The 21,387-nt window shown below is 41.6% G+C and overlaps 1 protein-coding gene across 2 annotated transcripts in view; it reads right to left on the bottom strand.

The window, feature by feature from the left end:
- Ncoa5 (nuclear receptor coactivator 5) overlaps positions 1–21,387 on the bottom strand; it is a 33,406-nt gene that overhangs the window by 10,766 nt on the left and 1,253 nt on the right. For both annotated transcript variants that reach the window (XM_038330897.1, XM_038330898.1), the window contains exons 2-3: positions 9,873–9,939; positions 438–764 (exon numbers count right to left, since the gene is read on the bottom strand). In XM_038330897.1, the coding sequence (XP_038186825.1) occupies positions 438–764; positions 9,873–9,910 (365 nt within the window). In that variant the 5' untranslated portion in view covers positions 9,911–9,939. The remainder of the gene's footprint in view (positions 1–437; positions 765–9,872; positions 9,940–21,387) is intronic.

Here is a 21,387-nt window from a genome sequence, read left to right as displayed (position 1 = left end):
AACAGCCCTCTGTGAGACCAGGAACAGAGTCTAGTAGCTGGAAGCAGAGCCGGAAGCAAGAGAGAGAAAGCAGGACTACCGCTGCTTTTTAAAGCAAAAGAGACCATGCCCAAGTGGGCTGGTATCTTAAAGGATATTGGCTGAAGGAGGAGAAGGAGCTCCTGCAGCAGATCAGGCTAGCCTCAAGCTCAGAGATCCTGCTTCTATCTCCTGAGTACTGGGATTAAAGGAGTGTGCCACCACCACCACCCACCTCCAGATGCTTTTAATGAGCACAATTCATCAATCTTTTACACATTCATCAAACTTACTGAGTGCCACTTGATAGGAATATAAGGAAATGCAAGGTCACTTATACAGAATTTTCAGTAAGTGCCCCCAAATACAACTAAGAAAAGTTGCCAACAAAAAGGCAGATGGACAAGCTCTGGACATACCTGTACAGAGGGTCTCGAGAGTCTCTTATGTCTCTGTATCTGTCATACACAGGATCTCGATGATCTCGAAAATCTCTAGAGTCTCTTAGATCACGAAAGTCCCGAAAATCCCTCAGGTCCCGAGCATCACGTATACTTCTGCTGTCTCTGTGATCCCGAATGTCCCGGCTGTCTCTGTGGTCCCGCAAGTCCCGAGGGTCTCGAATGTCTCTGCTATCGCGGGCATCTCGGCCATTCCTGCCATCCCTGGGTTCTCGCCTTGGACTTCCTCGAATTGGAGAGCGATCACGCCTTGTATCTCGACTATCTCCAAAGCCATAGGGATCCCTGTGGGAGTTAACAAAAACATGCTAAGACAAAGAAACTTTGGGTGGCCAATCCTTCAGTTCTTTATAGGAAAATGCCACCTCCCTCCAAGTATTTTTCTCTGAAATATAGCACACACAATGAGAACATAACTGAAAATATTAGGACAGTCCCCATCTTGTTAACAATAAGTCCTAGAAGGTTCCAGAACCTCAAAGATTATAGCATCAAAGGAAGTATGCACAAACAAAAGCCAAAAGTTGTGTCTCGAGTAGTAGTAGTCATTGGGCTTCAGGCATCACGCAGTGCTTCTCACACATGCTGAGTTAGCTCTTCTATCACAACAGGTTTTCAAAGTGAGAGTGCTTTCCCCTACATGCTATTTCCTCCCATGATCAGTTATCTGAAAAAGACTTCATGGGTCAGGACTACAGGGCACAGTAAGGGTCAAGGTTCATAAAGGAAAAGCCAACCTTTTAGCTCTTTATGGGAGAAAGTGCCACCCTTCAAGTCTTTTCTCTCAAACACAGCCCTTCAACAGTGAGAATAGGACTAGAATTTTAAGGACAGTTACCCCATCTATCACCCTGCTCAGACACAATCTCATACAAAGTAACTGGAGGAATAATTTTTACAGTATATATAGAAAACCAGTTGAAAAATCTAGCAGGACACTCAATCACAAGAGAAAAAACAAGCAGTCTGGTATGCCAAGCTAACAGTTCTAAAATAATCAGCTCTTGTTCTGCCGCTGGTAGCAGTCTCTTTGCATAGAATCTTGTTAGGTCCTTTTCCACTATTTCCTCCTTGTTTACTGGCTCAACTTAAGTTGCTTTTATGACTTAATTCACAAACACACCTGTTTGCACACTTTTGTTCATATGGCTTCTCTATTTCCTACATGAATCCAAGTGCCACCAACCCTCACAAGTAAGCCCATGTGCCATCTTCCAGCTACTTCCTCAGACTTGTAACTGTAACTGCTTTCTTCCTGCTACAGCCTCCATGTCTGACCCACTTGCAGGATTACATCCTCCATAATGCCTGTCCTCAACTTTTGATCTTCCGCAACAGGCTCCACCACAGCTCTTGACTTCAGTAAATAACACGACTGAGAGGCACTCAGGCTCCAAGTTTTGTCTAAATCACACATGTTAGTTTCCTTTTCTGAAAGCTGGCATCAGTTCTGCCCACTTTACCTTCACTGGTACTACCCAATGCTAACTCCTAAACCAGAGTTAGAACCTTCTAGAACCCTCCTTTCTGCTCTTACTGGAATATTTATGTAGTAAAACTCTTTTGTTCATTTCCCACAGTATGTATTTATTTATTTATTTGTTTGTTTTTGTTTTTCGAGGCAGGGTTTCCCTGTAGTTTCTAGAGCCTGTCCTGGATCTAGCTCTTGTAGACCAGGTTGGCCTCGAACTCAGAGATCCGCCTGTCTCCGCCTCCCGAGTGCTGGGATTAAAGGCGTGCGCCACCATCGCCCGGCTCCCAAAGTATTTAAATTCAATAAATAATCTTCACCACGGGTAGGAAGGGCCTGAACAATCTTGGTCCCTAACTTCCTCAACCCTGCAGCACTTCTTCCTCCACAGTTTACTGTATGGACCTTTCATCTACGCCCAGCTGAGATCTTCCTGATTCTCTGGCACAGCAGGATGGACCCAGATCCCACTTTTAGGTTTCGGTATAGAAATATCTCCTATGCCCTGATTCTCATAAGTTTATTTTTTGATATTTGAGACAGGGTCTCATAGCCTAGATTCATGATCCTCCTGTCTCCCACCGAGTGCTGGGATTACAGGTGTGTGTGCCACAACACCTGACTGATTTTGTTAGTTTAAAAAGCTTTTCCAGGTGTGGCAGCACGTGTCTGAAACTCCAGCACTCAGAAGGCTAAGGTGGAAGGATTGCCATTGACTTTGTGGCTAGTCTAGCACACAAAGGGAGTACAGACAGCTATACGGTGAGGGTTACACAGTGAGACCATGACTCATAAGGATGGAAAAAATTACTTTCTGCTTCTAAAATATCAAGGCTATAATTTTTGGGGGGTGGTACTAGGGGTTAAACTCATGGTATCAAGCATGTTAAAAGTGGGTGCTGTACCACTGAGCTGCATCCCACCCCAACAACTGTACTTTTTCATATTGACTACGTATATATTTAGATTCATTTAGTGTATCTTCACTAGTAGACTGCAAAATCTACAGGACAAAGATGTCATCTGATTCTGCCCTAAAAACATACCACACAGAACTACGCTGGGAGGAGCGTGTCCTACACACACTACTACTGCACTCAGCAAACTGTCCTGAGGTAATGGTCACATAGCGCAAAACATTTTAATCAACAATGGACCATATGTGTAACAATATTCCTTTAAGGCTATATCACAGAGCAGCTGACTGAATGTAAATACACTTTATATTGTTTACAAAACAAAAAAATTGCCCAGTGGCAGGTTGGTGGCACCTGTTCACATAGACTCCCTACCGACTGAATACTGTCTTGGAAGACTGTGCCCCTAACATACACAGCAAGGAGCTCAGGAAATGTCTGTACTGACCTCTGTTGAGATTCTGGCATTCATCACCACTGTACATATGGGGCATTTATCACAATGCCATTGGCTTCAGAAAGCCTTGGTTTCTCTTCATCCTTACAGCCACAGCAAAAACAATATAAATGCAATTTTGTTTTTGACACATTTTTTTGCCCTCCCCCCATGAGGGGCTTGAAGGTTGTTTAGGCTGGTCTTAAACTCTAGGTTCAAGAGAGCTTTCTGCCTCAGCTTCCAGAACAGCTGTGGCAATTCTGGTCCTCTATTTTAGGGCTCATCAGTACTTTTTGATTTGTTAGCACTGTCACACAGCAGTAGCTAGGTGTTTAAATGGGTGCCGAACATTCTTTACCAGAATCAAGTGCAGACTAACCAAGACCACCAAGCTCCTACTGTATCACAGAACCGTCCTGCTATGTGGAACATCTGCTGCAGTGTAAATGTGGGCAAACAGTCAGGATACGACAGGAAGTGACAAATACAAAGTATTTTTAGATTATTAATGACCGGCAGATAAACCTGCCTTGGGGAGCGATTAGAAGTAGTCATTAGAGGTGGAATCAGATTTCAAGTGTTCTTGGCAATCAGGGCTGAAATAGCATGAGTCTGATCGACTGAGGACTACACAGGCCTTGGGCTGGGAGAATGTGGATAAGAACCCCATGGGTCACAGCATGTTATCTGCAGCCTTATAACAATTATGAATGCCACATCTGGCTTTTGTTATCACTGTTTTTATTTTTGTGGTGCTCCTACATGCTGCCACCAGGTCGTTCTTATTCTTTCCACCCCATTGAAGCATCTTACCTGGTAGTTTACCTTTGCAGGCTGACTGTTAACAACCCTGTCCTCATAGCCTGGGGTCCATACTTCTTGTATGACACAACATTCCTTCCCCTTCCCTCAAAGACTCTGAAGTCCATGTGCAACAAAGCTAATAATTCTCTTCTGGATAAACATGCAAACGGGACAATATTCCCAAAGGGGAATGGATGGAAGCAAAGGAGTGGTGGTAGTGAGAGCAGTAAAGACAGTAATTCTCCAAAACAAAAAGGCAAACATTTCCCTCCTCCAGATGAACAACATGGCAGAGCACTGTTGTTGCAGAGACAAAAATGAAAACAATAAAATCCTGTTAGGGCTACTCTAGGACCCAAATAACATTCTCAGAGCAATGACATTCCTGTTTTTGCTCCCACCACCTTTCTCAAAACAAAAACAGTTAACAAAAGGGTAGTGCTGTGTTCAGTATCCAGAGCTGGCAGAGGGCAAACTCCTGCATGAGGAGCTTGACCTTAGATGATAGGTATGTTACAAACAGCTTTCTGGAGCACAGAAAGCTCACAAGATCACTGCACCAGCAGTGTTTACAAAGGGAAGCCAAAACAGCACACTGTCATGTACTACACCACTAGAGACCACGAAGGAACACAATACGGCAGGTAGGCAGCAGCACCAGAGACCACAGAGTGAGACAGGTAGTTAACACACAGTTTGCTTCATGTTCATGATCTATTCAGGGGAGAGGGGAGGGGAGGCAAATGCTCTTTAAGAGACAATCAAATCACTGGGCAGCATTCTAGAGATAAGACAGGGATGGGTGAGGGGGAAAAACCATGGTTCAATAGCAGTGACTTGCTTCTGGTTGACAGGCCTTCTTGCTGGGGACTAAAGGAGCTTGGAGGGTACTAGGCATTTGAAAGCATACAGAGAAGAACCGACAGATGGTCAGCTTAAAAGGCTGAGTTAGACTTGAACTGTTTTTCAGCCAGCTTGAAACGTCAGATCCAGGACAGTGTTCCTTGGTTTTGGCAGTCCAGGAGGTTCAGGAGAAAGGCCCTATCTTCTTTCTTTTTTGTCAGTGACTCCTTTCTTCCCGTGTCCACCGAAGTATTGGGAGGGTTAGCCTTCATTTGATCCTGAAAAAAATCCTTCATCAGCTCTTCATAGATCCTGCCCACAAATACCATTATCTAAATGTAGTGTGGCGCTGAGCCTCCACCATGACAGCCCCAGGTAGTGAGAAATAAGGGACTTGTAGAATTCTATCATCAAATACTTGTAGGAAACGAGGTACAATGAGATGTACACTTCACAGGTCCAAATTCATTAGGTGCTCAAGCTTCTCCCCGGGAAGCATGTTGGCTCCTCCATTGATAGAAGTGGCACTTCTTGATATCTGATGACTTTTCTTGAAGAGGTAAATCACACCGAGAATCTTCCACTGTGATGCCACTGAAAGTTGGGGCAATCTTACACCAATGGAACAAGCAATTATGGAAGAAGTTAAGGCCACATGGACAAGGTGAAAACACCGAGGCCATACAGGAAATTCGTCCAGAGCTGGGTTACTTCTGATGAGCTAATCCCCAGTGGCTTTCACCAGAGACGCATATATATATATATATATATATATATATATATATATATATATATGGTCAATATCCTTCAAAAATGTAAAGGGGAGAAAATAATTCTATTTATTGTTCTTTAGGTCATATGGGAAGGTTTAGGAAATAGTATTTGAGGCCACACTGCACAAGGATATGTTGCAAAATTTGGTTTTCAAGGTAAACTGAAAATGGCAACTTCAAAAATCTGGATCATAAGAATTCTAACTCAGTCCCCGAAAGCAGACCAATGCCTGTTGCCCAGCTACAGACAACCTGGATAAGTATGTCGTGCACTGAAGTGGTCTAAGGAAGCAGCCCAGGCTGAAATGTGATCGTGAATAAGGAGCCCTCATGCAGATTCTATGCTTGGCCAGGCCAACAGAGTCAGAATTATACTTTGACAGCTGGAATCATTAGGGAGGTACCGAACACTGAGCAAGCCCAGCAGAACTGTGTTCACAGAGACATCTAAAGAGGTGTTAATCCTGTGAGAACTCCCAGAGACACAGAGGTGTTCTGACAGTCAAGGTTAAAGTCCAGCAAAACAAGTGTTATAGAGGCCTGGCCAGCACACCTAAAAACAATTTTTGTTTTAGAGTAGACAGAACAAAGAGATAATGGTGTATCTTAAAGGAAATGCTGGTCGCCAGCTCAGTGTCAAGCTTTACTCCAGAAATCAGCAACCACGTGCATATGCAGAAGGGTTTGCGCTGCTCAATGAAGGCAGCTCACCTGCTGACACTGAACTACCTCAGGCTTTCACCAGAAGCATGCACCCAAGGGGTTGGCAGTCCTGCCCTACCTACACATGTATTCTACTGCTGTTCTACTGGTGTCGAGAATGAAGCATAGGGCAGTGACCAAAAAGAGCACTACTTTTACTTCAGTACATTTACTTTGTCTTGATCTATTTGTTTTTTTTAAAGGTAAAAATTTGAGCTTCTTTTGTTCAAGTTTTAAGTGGTGCTCAAATCAAATTTTACCAAACTTGAGCATTTTGTTTTCCCCTCAAACAAATAAGCATAACCATATAGAACATCACTGTGTTAAATGCCAAGGAACCCAGTCACATATCACAAGAAGAACTGCTAATCAAATGGCACTAGCCTAGCAAATCCATCTTGCTGAGCGTGAACATGGCAGGAAGCCACACCCTATCTACATTCAAACAATCTGTCTAGAGGTTAGTTTTGAGGTCTATCAAGATGTCTGCACATTTGTTTATCTGGCAGGGAGATCATTTGAAAAGGTTCTGTCTAACGCTATTTATATACTTGTTTGCTTGTGGGAAGCTATTTTTTTTTTTAAAAAAGAAAAAAAAAATACTATTCCTTCCTGCAGTAGTTTGAATAAGAATGAATATACAGGCATTTATACTTGAATGCTTAGTCACCAAGAAATGGTGACATATATTTGAAAGGATTAGAAGGTGTGGCCTTGTTGGAGGAAGTGTATCACTGGGGGTGTGCTTTAAGATTTCAAAAGCCCACACCAGGCCCAGATTTTCTCAGCCTAGGGGCCAGATGTAGCTTCAGTGCCATGGTGCTCCCATGCTCCCTGAGTGACTATTCTAGAAAGTGTGTGTGTACTTTCCTTTTGTATTTCCAGCTGTAAAAACATAGCTGATTCTATCCGGAGACCACAAGCATCACAGAGAGAGAATTTTTCTAGCAGAGTCAATGTCTTCATAGTTATAAATTCCATATTCATTTAAGCCACTTAGTTAAGAAAAATACACACTAGTGCTTTCTGAAAATGACACATATCACATCTCCTCTTTCAAGTCATTAGCAATTACAATTCTGACCCTCCTAATTCTGACCTTGGATGCAAACTCTTGGCTATACCCACTGCATGTTTACTGTGGCAATGAGTGACAATAGAGATGGGACTGTGACTGCCCTAAACCTACACTAGTTAGATACAGCCTGACTGAAGGAGATACTACATGGAAATTTTCTAAGTTTTAAGGATTTGTGTCCTCACAATATGTGAGGCTCCTCACACACACCTGTAAGTCAGCCAATGAAGCATTTATTTGCAAGCCAAAATCAATCATTTCTTTTCTTTTAAGACAAGCTCTAGTGTATCTCAGGCTAGTCTTGAACTTACTATGCAGTCGAGGATGATCTTGAACTCTAGCGTCTACTTCACAGGTGCCTGGATTATGGCATGCACTACCACACAGTTTATGTGGTACTGGGGACTGTACCCAGAGCTTAGTGTACACTAGGCAAGCCTTCTACCAACCAACTTGTAGGCCCATATTTCTATGTGGCATGGCAACCAAGCCATCAAGCCATAGGTCACACCTGAGATGGGTCAGGTATCCTGCCAGGCAGGCTGTAGCTAACCTAACAAAAGGTCGGAAGGTTTTGTTCCTTCCTTTGTAATTTGGAGGACGCCTGATAGAAATGCTAATTCAAACCTACTTGTACACAGCAGACAAGTAGTTGTGGCAGGGACTGAAAGCCATTCACCTGGTTACCAGGAGACAGAATGCTAATGTATTTCCACCTCAGTTAAGTTTTGGTATGAAAGACTGGAGAATAAATGAGAAAATTTTTCAGAATGTAAACTCAAGATAGCAGGAGGGATCCCTGAGAATCTCCCACCTGATAAAACCATGTGAGTCGTGTCTTTATTCCGGTCTCCTCCACGCCGGTCCAGAGAGAGATAGTTTATGTTGGGGTCTGGTCGAGAAAAATAATTGAGGGTCCGGGCTAGCATTAGACCCCAACACCAACTGAGCTATACTTGCAGTCTGTCACAGGCATTAAAGGATTAGAAGGAAAAATATGATATGCCTCTTGTAGAATGAAACCAACAGATAGCTAGGACATCCACGTGACAGCTGCGGCATAGCTGCAGTGTGGTGTTGAATTCAATTTCTTTGTACATTACGGTTCTGTCTGAACAACTAAGCTTAGTTCATGTAGGGAATGTAGTTTCATTTAAAAATTCCATTTATAGCTGGGTAGTGGAGGCATACACCTTCAATCCCAGCACTCAGGAGGCAGAGGCAGTCGAACTCTGTGAGTTTGAGGCCAACCTGGTCTACAGAGTTACGTTCCAGGACAGCCAGGGCTACACAGAGAAACCCTGTCTCAGAAAACAAAAACAAAACAAAACTGACATTATTCTCTCTGTGTGGGGTGCCATGGCGCACACATGTGGAGGTTAGAGACTCATGGGGTCAGTTCTCTCCTTCCACTGTGCTGGTCCTGGGGGTCCAACTCAAGCAGCTGGGCTAGTGTCAAGTACCTGTTCCCTTTGAGCCATTTCACTGGCCTGGAATGTGTTTTATTGTGGGTTATAGTTTCTGTGGAAATCTGGCATTTTATTTAGGAGCAAAGACAAAATCCAGAATACACTTGAGCCTTCAAGGGACATCAGATATCAACTACATTGCGTCGGTTTGCATCCCGCACGAAACTGCACATACTGCATCCCATTTGCAAGTTGCTATGGGACCACAAAGTGTGCATACAATCTCAATGGAACACTAGCAGAGTTCTTCCTTTGTATCTTGAGAGCACACACCAAGGATATGACTTTTGTCTATACTGGAAGGAAGGTCATATTGGGAAAATGCCTTTCCTCTTTGTGCAGGAAAGCTCAGAAAAAGGAAGACTTTTGAGAAGTGGAGTGTTTCGCCCTTTTTATTTCCCCTCCATTAAGTAACCCAAACATGCGAGCACACAGGATCTGCAGCACAGGCACAGCAGCAATCTCTCAAGCAGCTCTTTCTGCAAACCTGGGTTAACATCTGGACCGGCAGCAATTTGCAATGAAGAATCAAATCTCTGCTGCCTGTTGCATTGCAGCATGGCAGGCAGACACCAACACGACCCTGGGGCCCTCTTCCTGCTCTGAAGGCTCCCAATGACACGTTAGCTGGGGGAAAATAGAGGTTTATCCACTTCCAATTGCCTGCAACTCACGCTGCAAGCTGAACTTGCTGGTTTTGTCACCGAAAACACAAAGCTTCCTCTGCATCTCCTGATGTATGATTTTTAAAAGTAGGAAGGCCCCTCACACAAGGTTCTTGTTTGCTTGAGAGTTTCTCATTTGTTGGGGGGGAAGAAAAGACCCTTGATGTGTGAAGTTGGGCTTAACTCCCCAAAGCCCAACTCTCCCAAGGTAACTCACTGCTTCAGGGTACTTTACCTTCGTGTGGGGCTGGGTCTTGATGGAGCCGTATTCATATTTCTTCTTTCCGCTGCCTTATTAATATCTGTAAAGAATAATCAACCCATCTGTTCAATGCTACGGAATAAAAACAAGATCATCAGCACATTTTAAATGAAAGCAACAACCAAAAAATAAAAAATAAAAATAAAGAAAGAAAAAGAAAAAAGAAAAATACAATGGCAACCAGCTGGTATGAGGAAATCCATCAGAGACATACTGGCATTTGGGCAGTTTTTATTATTAAGTTAAAGGTATACAGTAAAGGTATAAGTAAAAGATGTCCCTCTATTTTGTACAAATTTAATTATGTCAATATTTCAATACCCTGCCAAACCGTAAACTTAACATTGCCCTGTCCAAAGGGAGGCAAAGGTGGTTGTCAGTTGGATATTTTTGTGTTTGTCTGTGTGTATGGGGGGGATAAGGTAAATAATTCTTACATTAAAAAGAAGCTAGAATTAACTGTCTTAAAACATCACTATACAGTGAAACACAGCCTTTTAACATATTTTGGATTGCTTTTTAATTGGATGGAAATCTTCCAGAATGAGATATAGGAAAGAAACTAATTTTTAAAATAAAAGAATGTGATTCGCTCACATCTATAAGCTAAGGTAAGCATGAGCATGTTGTATATGGGCTGTGGAAACCACTCCTAGTCAACTTTCATTTAGAGAGGATGGCATGTGCCACGGGATGAACAGCATTTTAAGAGCTCAGAGAAAGGTCAATAAATGCATGCAGCGAAAGACTGTTTTGTTAAAAACAAAATACCATATTCTAAGAAGTAATCGAGTACTTAAACACACCAACCGATGTCTCAAAATAACAGCTGATCTTCTCAGAAAATAAATGAATGGATTAGAACTTCCAAAGTTGACAAAGAGACATACTGCCTCCTACTGCAGTTCAGCTTCATCCCTCTTGTTCCACTGAAGCAGTCAGCAGCACCACAGCTAATGACTCAGATAACAGAATACTTTTAAATGCTAATTATGTATTTTTTAAAAAATCCCAAGCAGGCGGTGGTGGCGCACGCCTTTAATCCCAGCACTCGGGAGGCAGAGGCAGGCGGATCTCTGTGAGTTCGAGGCCAGCCTGGTCTACAAGAGCTAGTTCCAGGACAGGCTCTAAAAAAGCTGCAGAGAAACCCTGTCTCGAGAAACCAAAAAAAAAAGAAAAAAGAAAAAAAAAATCCCAAGCAGTTTCCAATCATGTGCAAGACCATGACAGTGAGAAAAGCTTACAGCGGTCTAGTACAGGCTTCACTCACTCTGTAAGCTGCCAATTTTTAAGTTCTCATTTAAGTGAGGAAGAGCTGTAATTCCACTTAAATCAGAAGTCTCTATATCATAACCTGGAGGATATTTTTAACAAAACTGAAGAAAACATGAATCGATATAACCAGAGAAACTTACTCTGCCCAAATCATTCCTTATCTCCTGAATTACAAAGACACAGAAGAATATAATCTCTACTTAAAGTTAGAATATATTTTCTAGGTACGACATGACTAGAAATAGATGCCAGAGCTTTGATACTGAAGGAGGTTCTGTAATTTACAGTTAAGTTCACAAATATCCTTCTACAACATGGGTTCCTGGAATCAAGTCAGGCAAGCATGTATTTTTACCCACTGAGCATCTCTCTGATTCTTAATTTTTTAAAAAATATGTAATTGTGAAGAAAAAAAGTTCAGCTCTGCAAGAGCTTACTGATCTATCAGGCTCATTACACACTTCAAGTACAAATAGGATTTGGAGGAAATATACTACCTTTAACTAGTTACAGAATTCTCATACTATCACTGGGTACACCTGGCATGTGCACATCAATGGTGCTGTTTGTAGCACAAGCTGCTTTGACCTTCAGATCTTCTGCCACATACCCTGGAGTGCTGGAATTTTTAGGTACCATACTGCTCCCTGTGGTACTATGTTAACTGCTAAGTTTCTGTCAAACCTGTCCTTTCCCTCTGCATATGAAAGGTTATTACACTGTATCCAGCCTGTGAATATCACCATATAGGAATTACAAGATCAAAGTGGTTATATATTATGAAAATTTGAGGTTCAAGATAGGAAGGGGATATTTTATGTCCAAGTTACTAAAAACAATTTTGATTTAAAGATTATTTAAAAAACACAATTATATACTTAAGCCATTTTTATCATAATTGCTATGCAGTATCTATTCTCCTTGAGTAATAGAAAGCAATGATATATAGATGGTGTGGCATATATTTTCTCTACAAAAAAAAAAAAGATAGAGAACTCTTAATTCCCTGCCCCTTTCCTACTTCTTTGAGATAGGCTAGTCCCACATTCAAGACACTCCTCCGGTGTCAGTCTACCAAGTGCTGGCCTCCATAACTAGTTTGGTTTTGTGGTAGCAGGCAAATTCTCTGCCACTGAGCTGCATCTTCAACACAAACTACTTTTTATGTTAGAGGCCAACACACTTTTAGTGTGGTCTGCCAAATGTTTGCCTTTCCACCTTCATTTTACCCATCTTTCAGTTTGGTTGACATGCAGAGACAATGAAATGGGACTTTCTGGCTAAGGACCTCATTCAGGAGGACTGCTCGTGTTAGGGTAGAGTGGAGAGGGTTTCAGACAGTAGTGAAAACATCATCTCCGACACTGTTGTTGAGTCCCTCACAATCCTAGCACACACATAACTTCTGGAGATCTGAGTTCCTGTCACCAGAGGCAAAGGTTTAGGGAGCTTTTCTCTGAAAACACACGCAGTTATGGTAAAGGAGCTTCTGTATTAATCACATTCTTTTCCTCCTGACACCTCAGAGAACTAGACAGCCAACATCAAGGAAATAAAAATGGCATTATCTAAAGGAGAAGAAAAAAAAGCAGCAAGAATCAGAGCTTTATTGGGACAAAAAAATGGGGAATTATGATTGGATAGGAATTAGTCAAAAGGAAGGTGGCAGAGACTTGGGAGTCTTTCCAAGGACAGGTAGAATGCTTCTCTAGAGCAGAAGAGGGAAAAACATGGCTTCTTTCTGTTTCTGACATATTATTCTGGTCAAACACTTTTATAAGAACCAAAGTCAGCCTCTCCATGTCTTCTCCACTTTTGCTTGGATGCTACTTATACAGTTAAATAATCTGATCAGCAAGGTGCCATTTGGTATTACAATAATCAGCAGGAGATAGAACGTTAGCCTGAACAGCTGTGGTTTTCAAGCATTCTGTTTCAAGTTCAAAGCACTTCTCAGTTAAAGATTGTTACGTCAAGAAACCAACACCAACCAAAGGGATTTACAGAAAAAGAAAAAACTGGAAAAATAATCAAGAAAGCATGTTTCACAGAAGCAGAATAGCCACTTTAAACAGTGACAGAATAGGGTGAAGATTCCAGTGTATAGCTTCCAATCTACACTTTCATTTTATTGCAAACCAATATGCCACGCAGGGCTCAATAGGTGCCCTTGTGTGTTATAAACATGTGTTTCATTCATAGTAGCATGAACTGCTGTTTTGCTCCACATACATACATATATATGTATATATCTGCATATGTATGTGCATGCATATATATGCATATATATATGTAGAGAGAGAATATAAATCATTTACAAAACAAGGGTTTTGTTGTTTCTGCAGTACTGGGCGCCTCATGAATGTGAAGTAAGCTCTCTACTATGGAGCCATAGCCATTCCCTTAAAAACAACTTTAAAACTAAATTCTTCAACTCAGCAGGCACAGCAACAGAAAACAATGAGCATGAGATGTAACTGCAGTGTGAACCATGATACCTGAATGGTTCACAGCACCATTATTACTGTTAAAAGATTCCAGAAGCCCATATAATTCCAATAACGGCCAACAAATGAAATAAAACTTCCCCCAAAGTTTAGCTGAAAAGCAGCTAACAACCAGGAGTGACTACGCTGGCATTATATGAAGATGACACCATTTGGAAAAACCATACCCACAAAGACAGCAAAATCACCTACTGCAGGGCTTCTAAAGGAAGGTGGCTTTGGTGACACAGGTAAATCAGGGACACTGTGATGAGTTTTACTGTCACAGGTCAGAGATTAAAAAAATGCCAGGAAGCTGGGCGTGGTAGTGTATACCTTTAATCCCAGCACTTGGAAGGCAGAGGCAGGTGGATCTCTGTGAGTTTGAGGCCAGTCTGGTCTACAGAGTTTGAGTTTCAGGATAGTCAGAGATACAGAGAAACCCTGTCTCAAAACAAAACAACCTAAAACCAAAAACCAAAATAAAACACACAAAAAGAAAAGAAAAAAAAAAAACAACAAAAACTACCCCCCTAAAAGAAGTCATGCTTGTTGCATTTCTTCTAATTGGCACTTTAGGCTAACTTCCCTCTGACTACTTACACATTCCCCCACAGTTACCTTCCATTCTGCATTTATTGTATCTTTTTTTTTTTTTTTTTTTTTTTGGTTTTTCGAGACAGGGTTTCCCTGTAGTTTCTAGGGCCTGTCCTGGATCTAGCTCTTGTAGACCAGGCTGGCCTCGAACTCAGAGATCCGCCTGCCTCTGCCTCCAGAGTGCTGGGATTAAAGGCGTGCGCCAACACCGCCCGGCCATTTATTGTATCTTTAACTGTATTTGTATACCATTCTTGGGAAGAGGAACTTATTAAGTGTTCACTCTGTCCCAAAGCCCATACAGAACACCACGTGCTTGATTTGATCCAATCCTTTCACAACTCTTCAGCTAGAACTACACAGTGAGACCATGTCTCAAAAAAGGAGGTTTTCAGTTTGTAGATGAGGAAATCTGAGGGTCACAAAAACCATGTGGTTTATCTTAGGTCACATTATTATCGAGACAAAAATCTAGAGGTCTGGGAGTTTCAGGCTCTCACATTAAAAGCTAAGCACTGGGCCAGCCTGTAATTCCAGGTGGAGACAGCAGATCCTGAGGGCAGCCAGTCTAGGTCAGTGAGAAACCCTGCCTCAAGGCAATAGGGTGAACCCAACCTATGTCCTACTCTGACATCCCTACGCACATGTATATTCTACTCATGTGCACATCATGTCTACACAATATCACCCCCACACAAAAAATCTGAACTCAGATCCAAGTCCAACCAACACAAACTGCTTAAATATCAGGCTAAGCCTGCCCTAACACAGACATGGTTTCTATTTAGAACAATCTTGCTGACTGATCACAGCCCAAGGGAACCTGGAAAAGGGCCAGTCTATGCTGAACACCCAATGTTTAAATGCCTCATAGACACTCAATGGAGTAGAATTTACTTTATCAATTTCCATTACCTCAAACTAAATATTTCCAAAATATTTCTGGGTTTTGCTACTGATATTTTAACTCTTCAGATGAAAATTATTTTTGTTGTTTTGGCCTTTAGTTCCAAATTCTCCTGTCCTGGCCTCCTAAATACTGGGATCAAAGAGCTCCAAAAAAACTTAATAAACAGTAACTTCCTCCTGTTTTTTTTAAAAATATTTATTTATTATGCATACAGTGTTCTGCCTGCATGTATCCCTGCAGGCCAGAAGAAGGCCCCAGATGGTTGTGAGACACAATGTGGTTGCTGGGAATTGAACTCAGGGCCTCTGAAGAGCAGCCAGTGCTCTTAACCACTGAGCCATCTACTCAACCCCAATTTCCTGCTCTTTTAACTGTGAAATTTTATGTGTTATTAGAGAGAGGATGAGAGGCGTGGGCACTCTGGAGATTGAACCTATGACCTAGTTTGTAAGGATGGGCAACACTCTACCACTGAGCTTAACTTTTTTATTCTATTTTCTGAAGCTCAAATTAAAAAAATTAAGAAACACTTAAGTTCGTATAACTTTCACCCCTCACCAAAGAAGCTTTTTTTTTTTTTTTTTTGCAGCAAATGACTATTACAGAAATGTACACACTGCAGGCAGTGGTTTCAAGACATGATTTCTCTGTGGGGCAGTCCTGACTGTCCTGAACACTTTGTAGACCAGGCTGGCCTCGAACTCAAAGAGACCCACCTGCCTCTGCCTCCCGAGTGCTGGGAATAAAGGAGTGCACCACCACAGCCAGCCCAAAGAAGCTTCTTTTTTACAGCAAATGTACACACTGCAGGCAGTGGTGGCACATGCCTTTAAGCGGATCTCAGTGAGTTCAAGGCCAGCCTGGTCTATAAAGCGAATTCTAGGACTGTTATACAAAGAAAACCTGTCAAAAAACCAGAAAGAAAAAAAAAAAAAAAAAAAAAAAAAAAGAAATACACAAGCTGGTCAAATGCAGAAAGTATAGAACCATGGGGTGCCCAACCCCAACTGATACATTTAAAACACAACCCCTATACCTAAGGCTCAGGGAACATCTTTGAAGAGGAGGCAGAAAAACAACGTTAACAGCTAGAGATCCAAAACGCCTTCTGTCAGACAGTGTCTTGTAGACATGGCAGGGAGAAGCACCTGTGAAATCTCAACAATACCACTGTCTAGACAATATTTGTATAACGACAACATCAGTTTACATGCCACTGTAGAAAGGGGAAATTTCACAAGGCCATATCCCTAGAGGAAGAGCTACATATAGGTAATCAATGGCTGCTGAGAGGCAGAATCACTTTTTTCCAGGGACAAATCCTAACAGGCTATCCAATCCCAAGTGCTTAGCCCTAAACACATGTACACAGTAGCAAAAATAAAGAGACTCTGTAGTTACATAGATGTATATACACGTACAGGCACAGATCTGTGCACGTATGTGTATGTGTGATATATATATATATATATATATATCAATTAACAATTAAAAAAGAGGCCATGAATTTGAGAGGGAGTTGGGGATGGGGACATAGGAGTTGGGGGGATATAAATATAGCACTCATGGATGAAATTCCCAAGTAAGAAATGTAAATGCAAAAGTTCACAAGTTATACCCATCTGTAATTATGGGACACATTGTGATGTTATAAGGTACAGAGGTATGCATGCTCATAGTCTGTGTCATGTGTACACACATATATATAGTGTGGAATAATTGAGTCAAGTTACCATCCATCACTTTCAACACTTATCCCTAACTGCATTTTTAACCCTCCCCCATCATCTCCCCAACCCACAGCCCACAGTAACCATCATCCTCTTCTGCTGTGAGATGGATTCAGAGTCCACATAAACAAGGTTACAGAGCTTTTGCCTATCTATGCCTGCCGATCCCCCTTTCCTTTTTTTGGGTAGGATCAGCAGATCCCAGCTGAAGCCCCACTTAAGGAATTCATTCAGTCAAATCGCTTGATTTCTCTGAGCCTGTGTCTTCTTGATAAAATGAATATTCTGTGTTTCCTATGATGATTTCATGAGACAAACTAAAAGATTTACTGAGAGTCACAAAGTTCAGCTAATATAAAGTAAACCACTACCACAAAAAATTTAAAATACAGCTTTAAAACAGGCAAAATAGAAAAGCTTAGCTCAGCTGGGTGGTGGCGGTGCATGCCTTTAATCCCAACACTCGGGAGGCAGAGGCAAGCGGATCTCTGTGAGTTTGAGGCCAGCCTGGTCTACAGAGCTAGTTCCAGGTCAGGCTCCAAAGCCACAGAGAAACCCTGTCTTGAAAAACCAAACCAAACCAAAACAACAACAAAAAAACCCCAAACAAACAAAAAAGAAAATCTTAAGTAAGTCAATGAACTTGAAGGACAGTTTATAATTAACACATGGAATATTTCTTTTATGTTGCCATTTGTCGAATTCATACTGTATAAACCAGGCGTTGGTGTCGCACACCTTTAATCCCAGCACTCAGGAGGCAGAGGCAGGCAGATTTCCGAGTTTGAGGCCAGCTTGGTTGATAGAGTGAGTTTTAGGATAGCCAGGGTTAGAAAGAGAAACCCTGTCTCAAAAAAACCAAAAAAAAAAAAAAAAAAAAACCCAAAAAAAAACAAAACAGAAAATTCTTACTGTACTAGGCGTCAGATATGTGGAGACGACAAGGTTCACATCCCTGACCTACAGGGGTTCACTGTTTAATAAAGGTGAAAGGTACTCACAGGGAGATAGCAGGTGATGGAGGTGGGAAGGAAGGACTGAAAGAAAGAGTGGAACCTGAAGGAAGATGGGCTTGGGAAAAAGAAAGAACCACCCAGCACATGTGAATGCAAAGGAATGAGGCAAAAGACACAGCCAATCAGAACAGCACAGGAGGTTTGCACTGAGAAGAGGAGGGCAGATGAAGCCAGTCTAAGGCTAAACCCACATCACAAAACTCTTTGCTGTGAAAAAAGGAAGAAAGTGATGGCAAAAGGACCTGCAAGATATGAGACATGAACTAAATTTCCAAAACAAAGCCCAATTAACAAAGCTTCCCTGCCTAAAAACAGGGCAGGAGCATTTAAACTTAAGGCAGTTTTTGCCAGGCAGGGAGGTGGCTTTACAGAGAAAGGCAATTGCCACAAAAGCCTAGTGACCTGAGTTCAAACCCCAGTACCCATGAAAAGGAAGGAGAAAACAGACTCCACGGAGTTGTCCGCTCTCCACCACAAGGATGCTGTACCATATGTGTGCACCCCCACACAACAAACAGAATGCTACCTGTTACAGTATCAATCTTTGGGGACCATTGGTTTAACAGTGAAAGAAAGAGGTGGAGAAAATGTCAAAAGATTATGATTTTACTTTTAATAATGGAATATAAAATGAACTTTTGATCGAATAGCCACCATGCTTCTCTTTAGCCAGCTTTCTAACACTTTAATAGCAGAAAGAAATGACAACCATTCTCCATTTTCTTAGCATCATTGAAAAAATTAAAGCAAAACAACAACAACAACAAAGAAACCATCATCTTAGCTTTGAGTTCAGTGCTGGGGTAGACCAAAGGACCTTGAGCACATTAAGTGCGTGCTCCAGCACCAGCTTCACCCAAGCCATCTTAATACTTCCAAGTGGACACTTGGGCAAGAGTGAGTACATTCACAGTCAGGCGGGAGTCTTGCAACCTTTCCATCTTACAAAGCTAAAACTCTGTGTCCATGAAACAAAACCTCCCCCCATTTTCTCATATATATAGACATTTTTTCACTTAAATTATACATATACATTCATTCTCTATGTCACACCGCTTTAATGATGATGTGTCAGGACCTCTTGGAAAGTTCATTTACTCCCTGTCCTCAGAGCAGAGGGCTGGACGAACCCAGGGCCACTGAGTTGAATCCCCAACTAAAAGTTCATTAATAAATCAAATTCCTAGGCCCTGTCCTAAGTTTACAGAATCTGAGTATCAGACCAGTATTTTGTAACTGAGCTCAATTCTAAGGGGACTTAACAAATATTTGGGAAGTACTAGGTTGTTACCTATTTATTCCTCCAGCTTACACAATATAACACAAAGGCCTTTCATTTACACGTCTCCCTAAATCTGTTCAAACAGAAGTAACAAACACCAACTATCAGGAAGAAAATCTAGTCATAGCCAGGATTATTACTGACAGTGATAACTTCTGGTTTATGTTTGCACTTGTCTTCAAATGCTCTTAATTCTAAAAATAGTTCAGCTTCATAGTGTGAACTAGATTGCTTCTTAGCTTTTCAGCTAAGTTGTAGTGTAGTCTGAACTAGAATAGGAATATTTAGAAAGTCTCTGGACCTTTTGATAGCTAATACCTTACATTCAGTAGAATGCCTTTGCCTAACAAGGAATGTCTCCCAAGCTTAACTTCAGATTTACTAAACACTGCTTTAGTGGTGTGGATGTGAAAGTATGTGGCCATCTTAATTTTTTCCCAAAAGTTACATTTAGGTAGTAAAACAAAATACTTCAAAAAGGACCCTAGGAACAAAACAATACTGACAGCTCTGGCTTGCAGAATTAAGTTTGCTCTTCATTAGCCAGAGAATAGGCTAATGAAGGTAACATGCTTTCAAAAACAACAAACTCAGTTAAAGGAAAACATCAGAATGCACTCCACCATGACTGTGTCACCTGTGCGGAGGGTCCTGTTTCCTTTGCAGGTCACAGTGTGATTATACTTTTCACACTGCTTTCAGGGACTGTGATCCCATGTTTTAGCCACTGTCATAGCTTTTCTTTCTAGCAGTTGATGTTTAAGGGTTATTTCTCTTTCACCAGGGTTTTAGGAAGACTTCTCAGTAGACGGCCTAACTGAATGTTATATTGTGGAAGCTGGAGGAATAAATAGGTAGCCTTACCTTTACCTTTCATTGTTAAAGCTGCTATTAATGAGAGTAACAGAGGGTCATCTTCTGTTGGGCACTGCTCTGACAGCTTAACTCTAAGCAGAGTAGTCTACACAACCGTGTATGCTGTTCGTAGGAAACATCTTTTAGCACATACAAAAAGCTGACAGTGAGCTTTAAAAGTATTAGTCTTAAAGACATGATAATCATTCATAAACCACAAGGTGTACAGGAAGCAATGCAGTAGAAAGAACAATGCTTTGGGGGGACATTTAACTGGAGTTCATGGGAAGACAGTCTCTATTCCTAGCTGTGGATCCCCTCTGCAACTAAGTGCCAATGGTGAGTTTAGGAATAGAGACTATTTTTCATGCAGGGAGTCAAAAGCATAAAACTGAAGGGCATATTCCAAAGGTTTCCTTTTCGTAAAAGGCTTTTCAATCTTAAAAGCACATGCAGATCCTAGTTCTCACAGTGACAAGCTTACAAAGGCACTGCCACCTGCAGGCACAGACATGGAACACCCAGAATGGTTATTTAAAAAGTTTCATAGCAAACCTTTGCTCATGGGACTTCTAAAGCCTTTCCAAAAGCTGTTTATTTTTAGTTAGGAGCACTAATAAATGAGGCTCCACTTGCTTAACTTCTAAAATGGACTCCTGAGTAAAATAAAATTTCCTTTCTTCTTTGCACAGGATTGCTGCTTGGAAATTTGAGGACAATGATTGACCTTATGTTAGTTCTACTCTTAACATCAAGGTCATATACCTAAGAACATAGACTTCTTGTCTTACAGCCCTTGGTGGTGGGGTATCTGGAATGGCCCAAGTTGGCTTTGCTGAGTTTCATTTTAGGAACTAAAGTAAATCTGCTCTCACACTTTATAAAAACCAAACTTATGAGGAGAGAACCAGTGAGAGAGTTAACACTGCTATCTAGACAAATGCCTTTACAATGTGGTGGGTGCGCCAGCACACTGTACAAGGAAAAGCAGTCTTTACGAGGAGGTTAAGAGTATGCATGTCAGGGATCCCAAAGAATATATGAAAGGTGAAAGATGAGCTAAAGGGAAGAGACAAAGAAACCAAAAGGAAGAAAGACATCCATGTTAATCATTCATTGGTCAAGGATCTCCAATCCCCAAAGGTAAAACCAGGGCCTTGTTCTGAAAGGTCAATACAAAGTTACTGTTTCACACTCAGACTGATACACAAAAGAGTCAATGTACAGTTGTCAAAAGTCCCAGCCGGGTTTGCAGAGACATCGGTTTATGAACTGTCAAGGGGGCTACCACACCACAGTGCAACAGAAAACTGAGGCGGCACGTCCAGTGTATCTGA

Source organism: Arvicola amphibius, chromosome 5, assembly GCF_903992535.2.
Source record: "Arvicola amphibius chromosome 5, mArvAmp1.2, whole genome shotgun sequence".
In the NCBI taxonomy this organism is placed as follows: domain Eukaryota; kingdom Metazoa; phylum Chordata; class Mammalia; order Rodentia; family Cricetidae; genus Arvicola; species Arvicola amphibius.
This window is presented reverse-complemented; position numbering and strand designations above follow the sequence as displayed.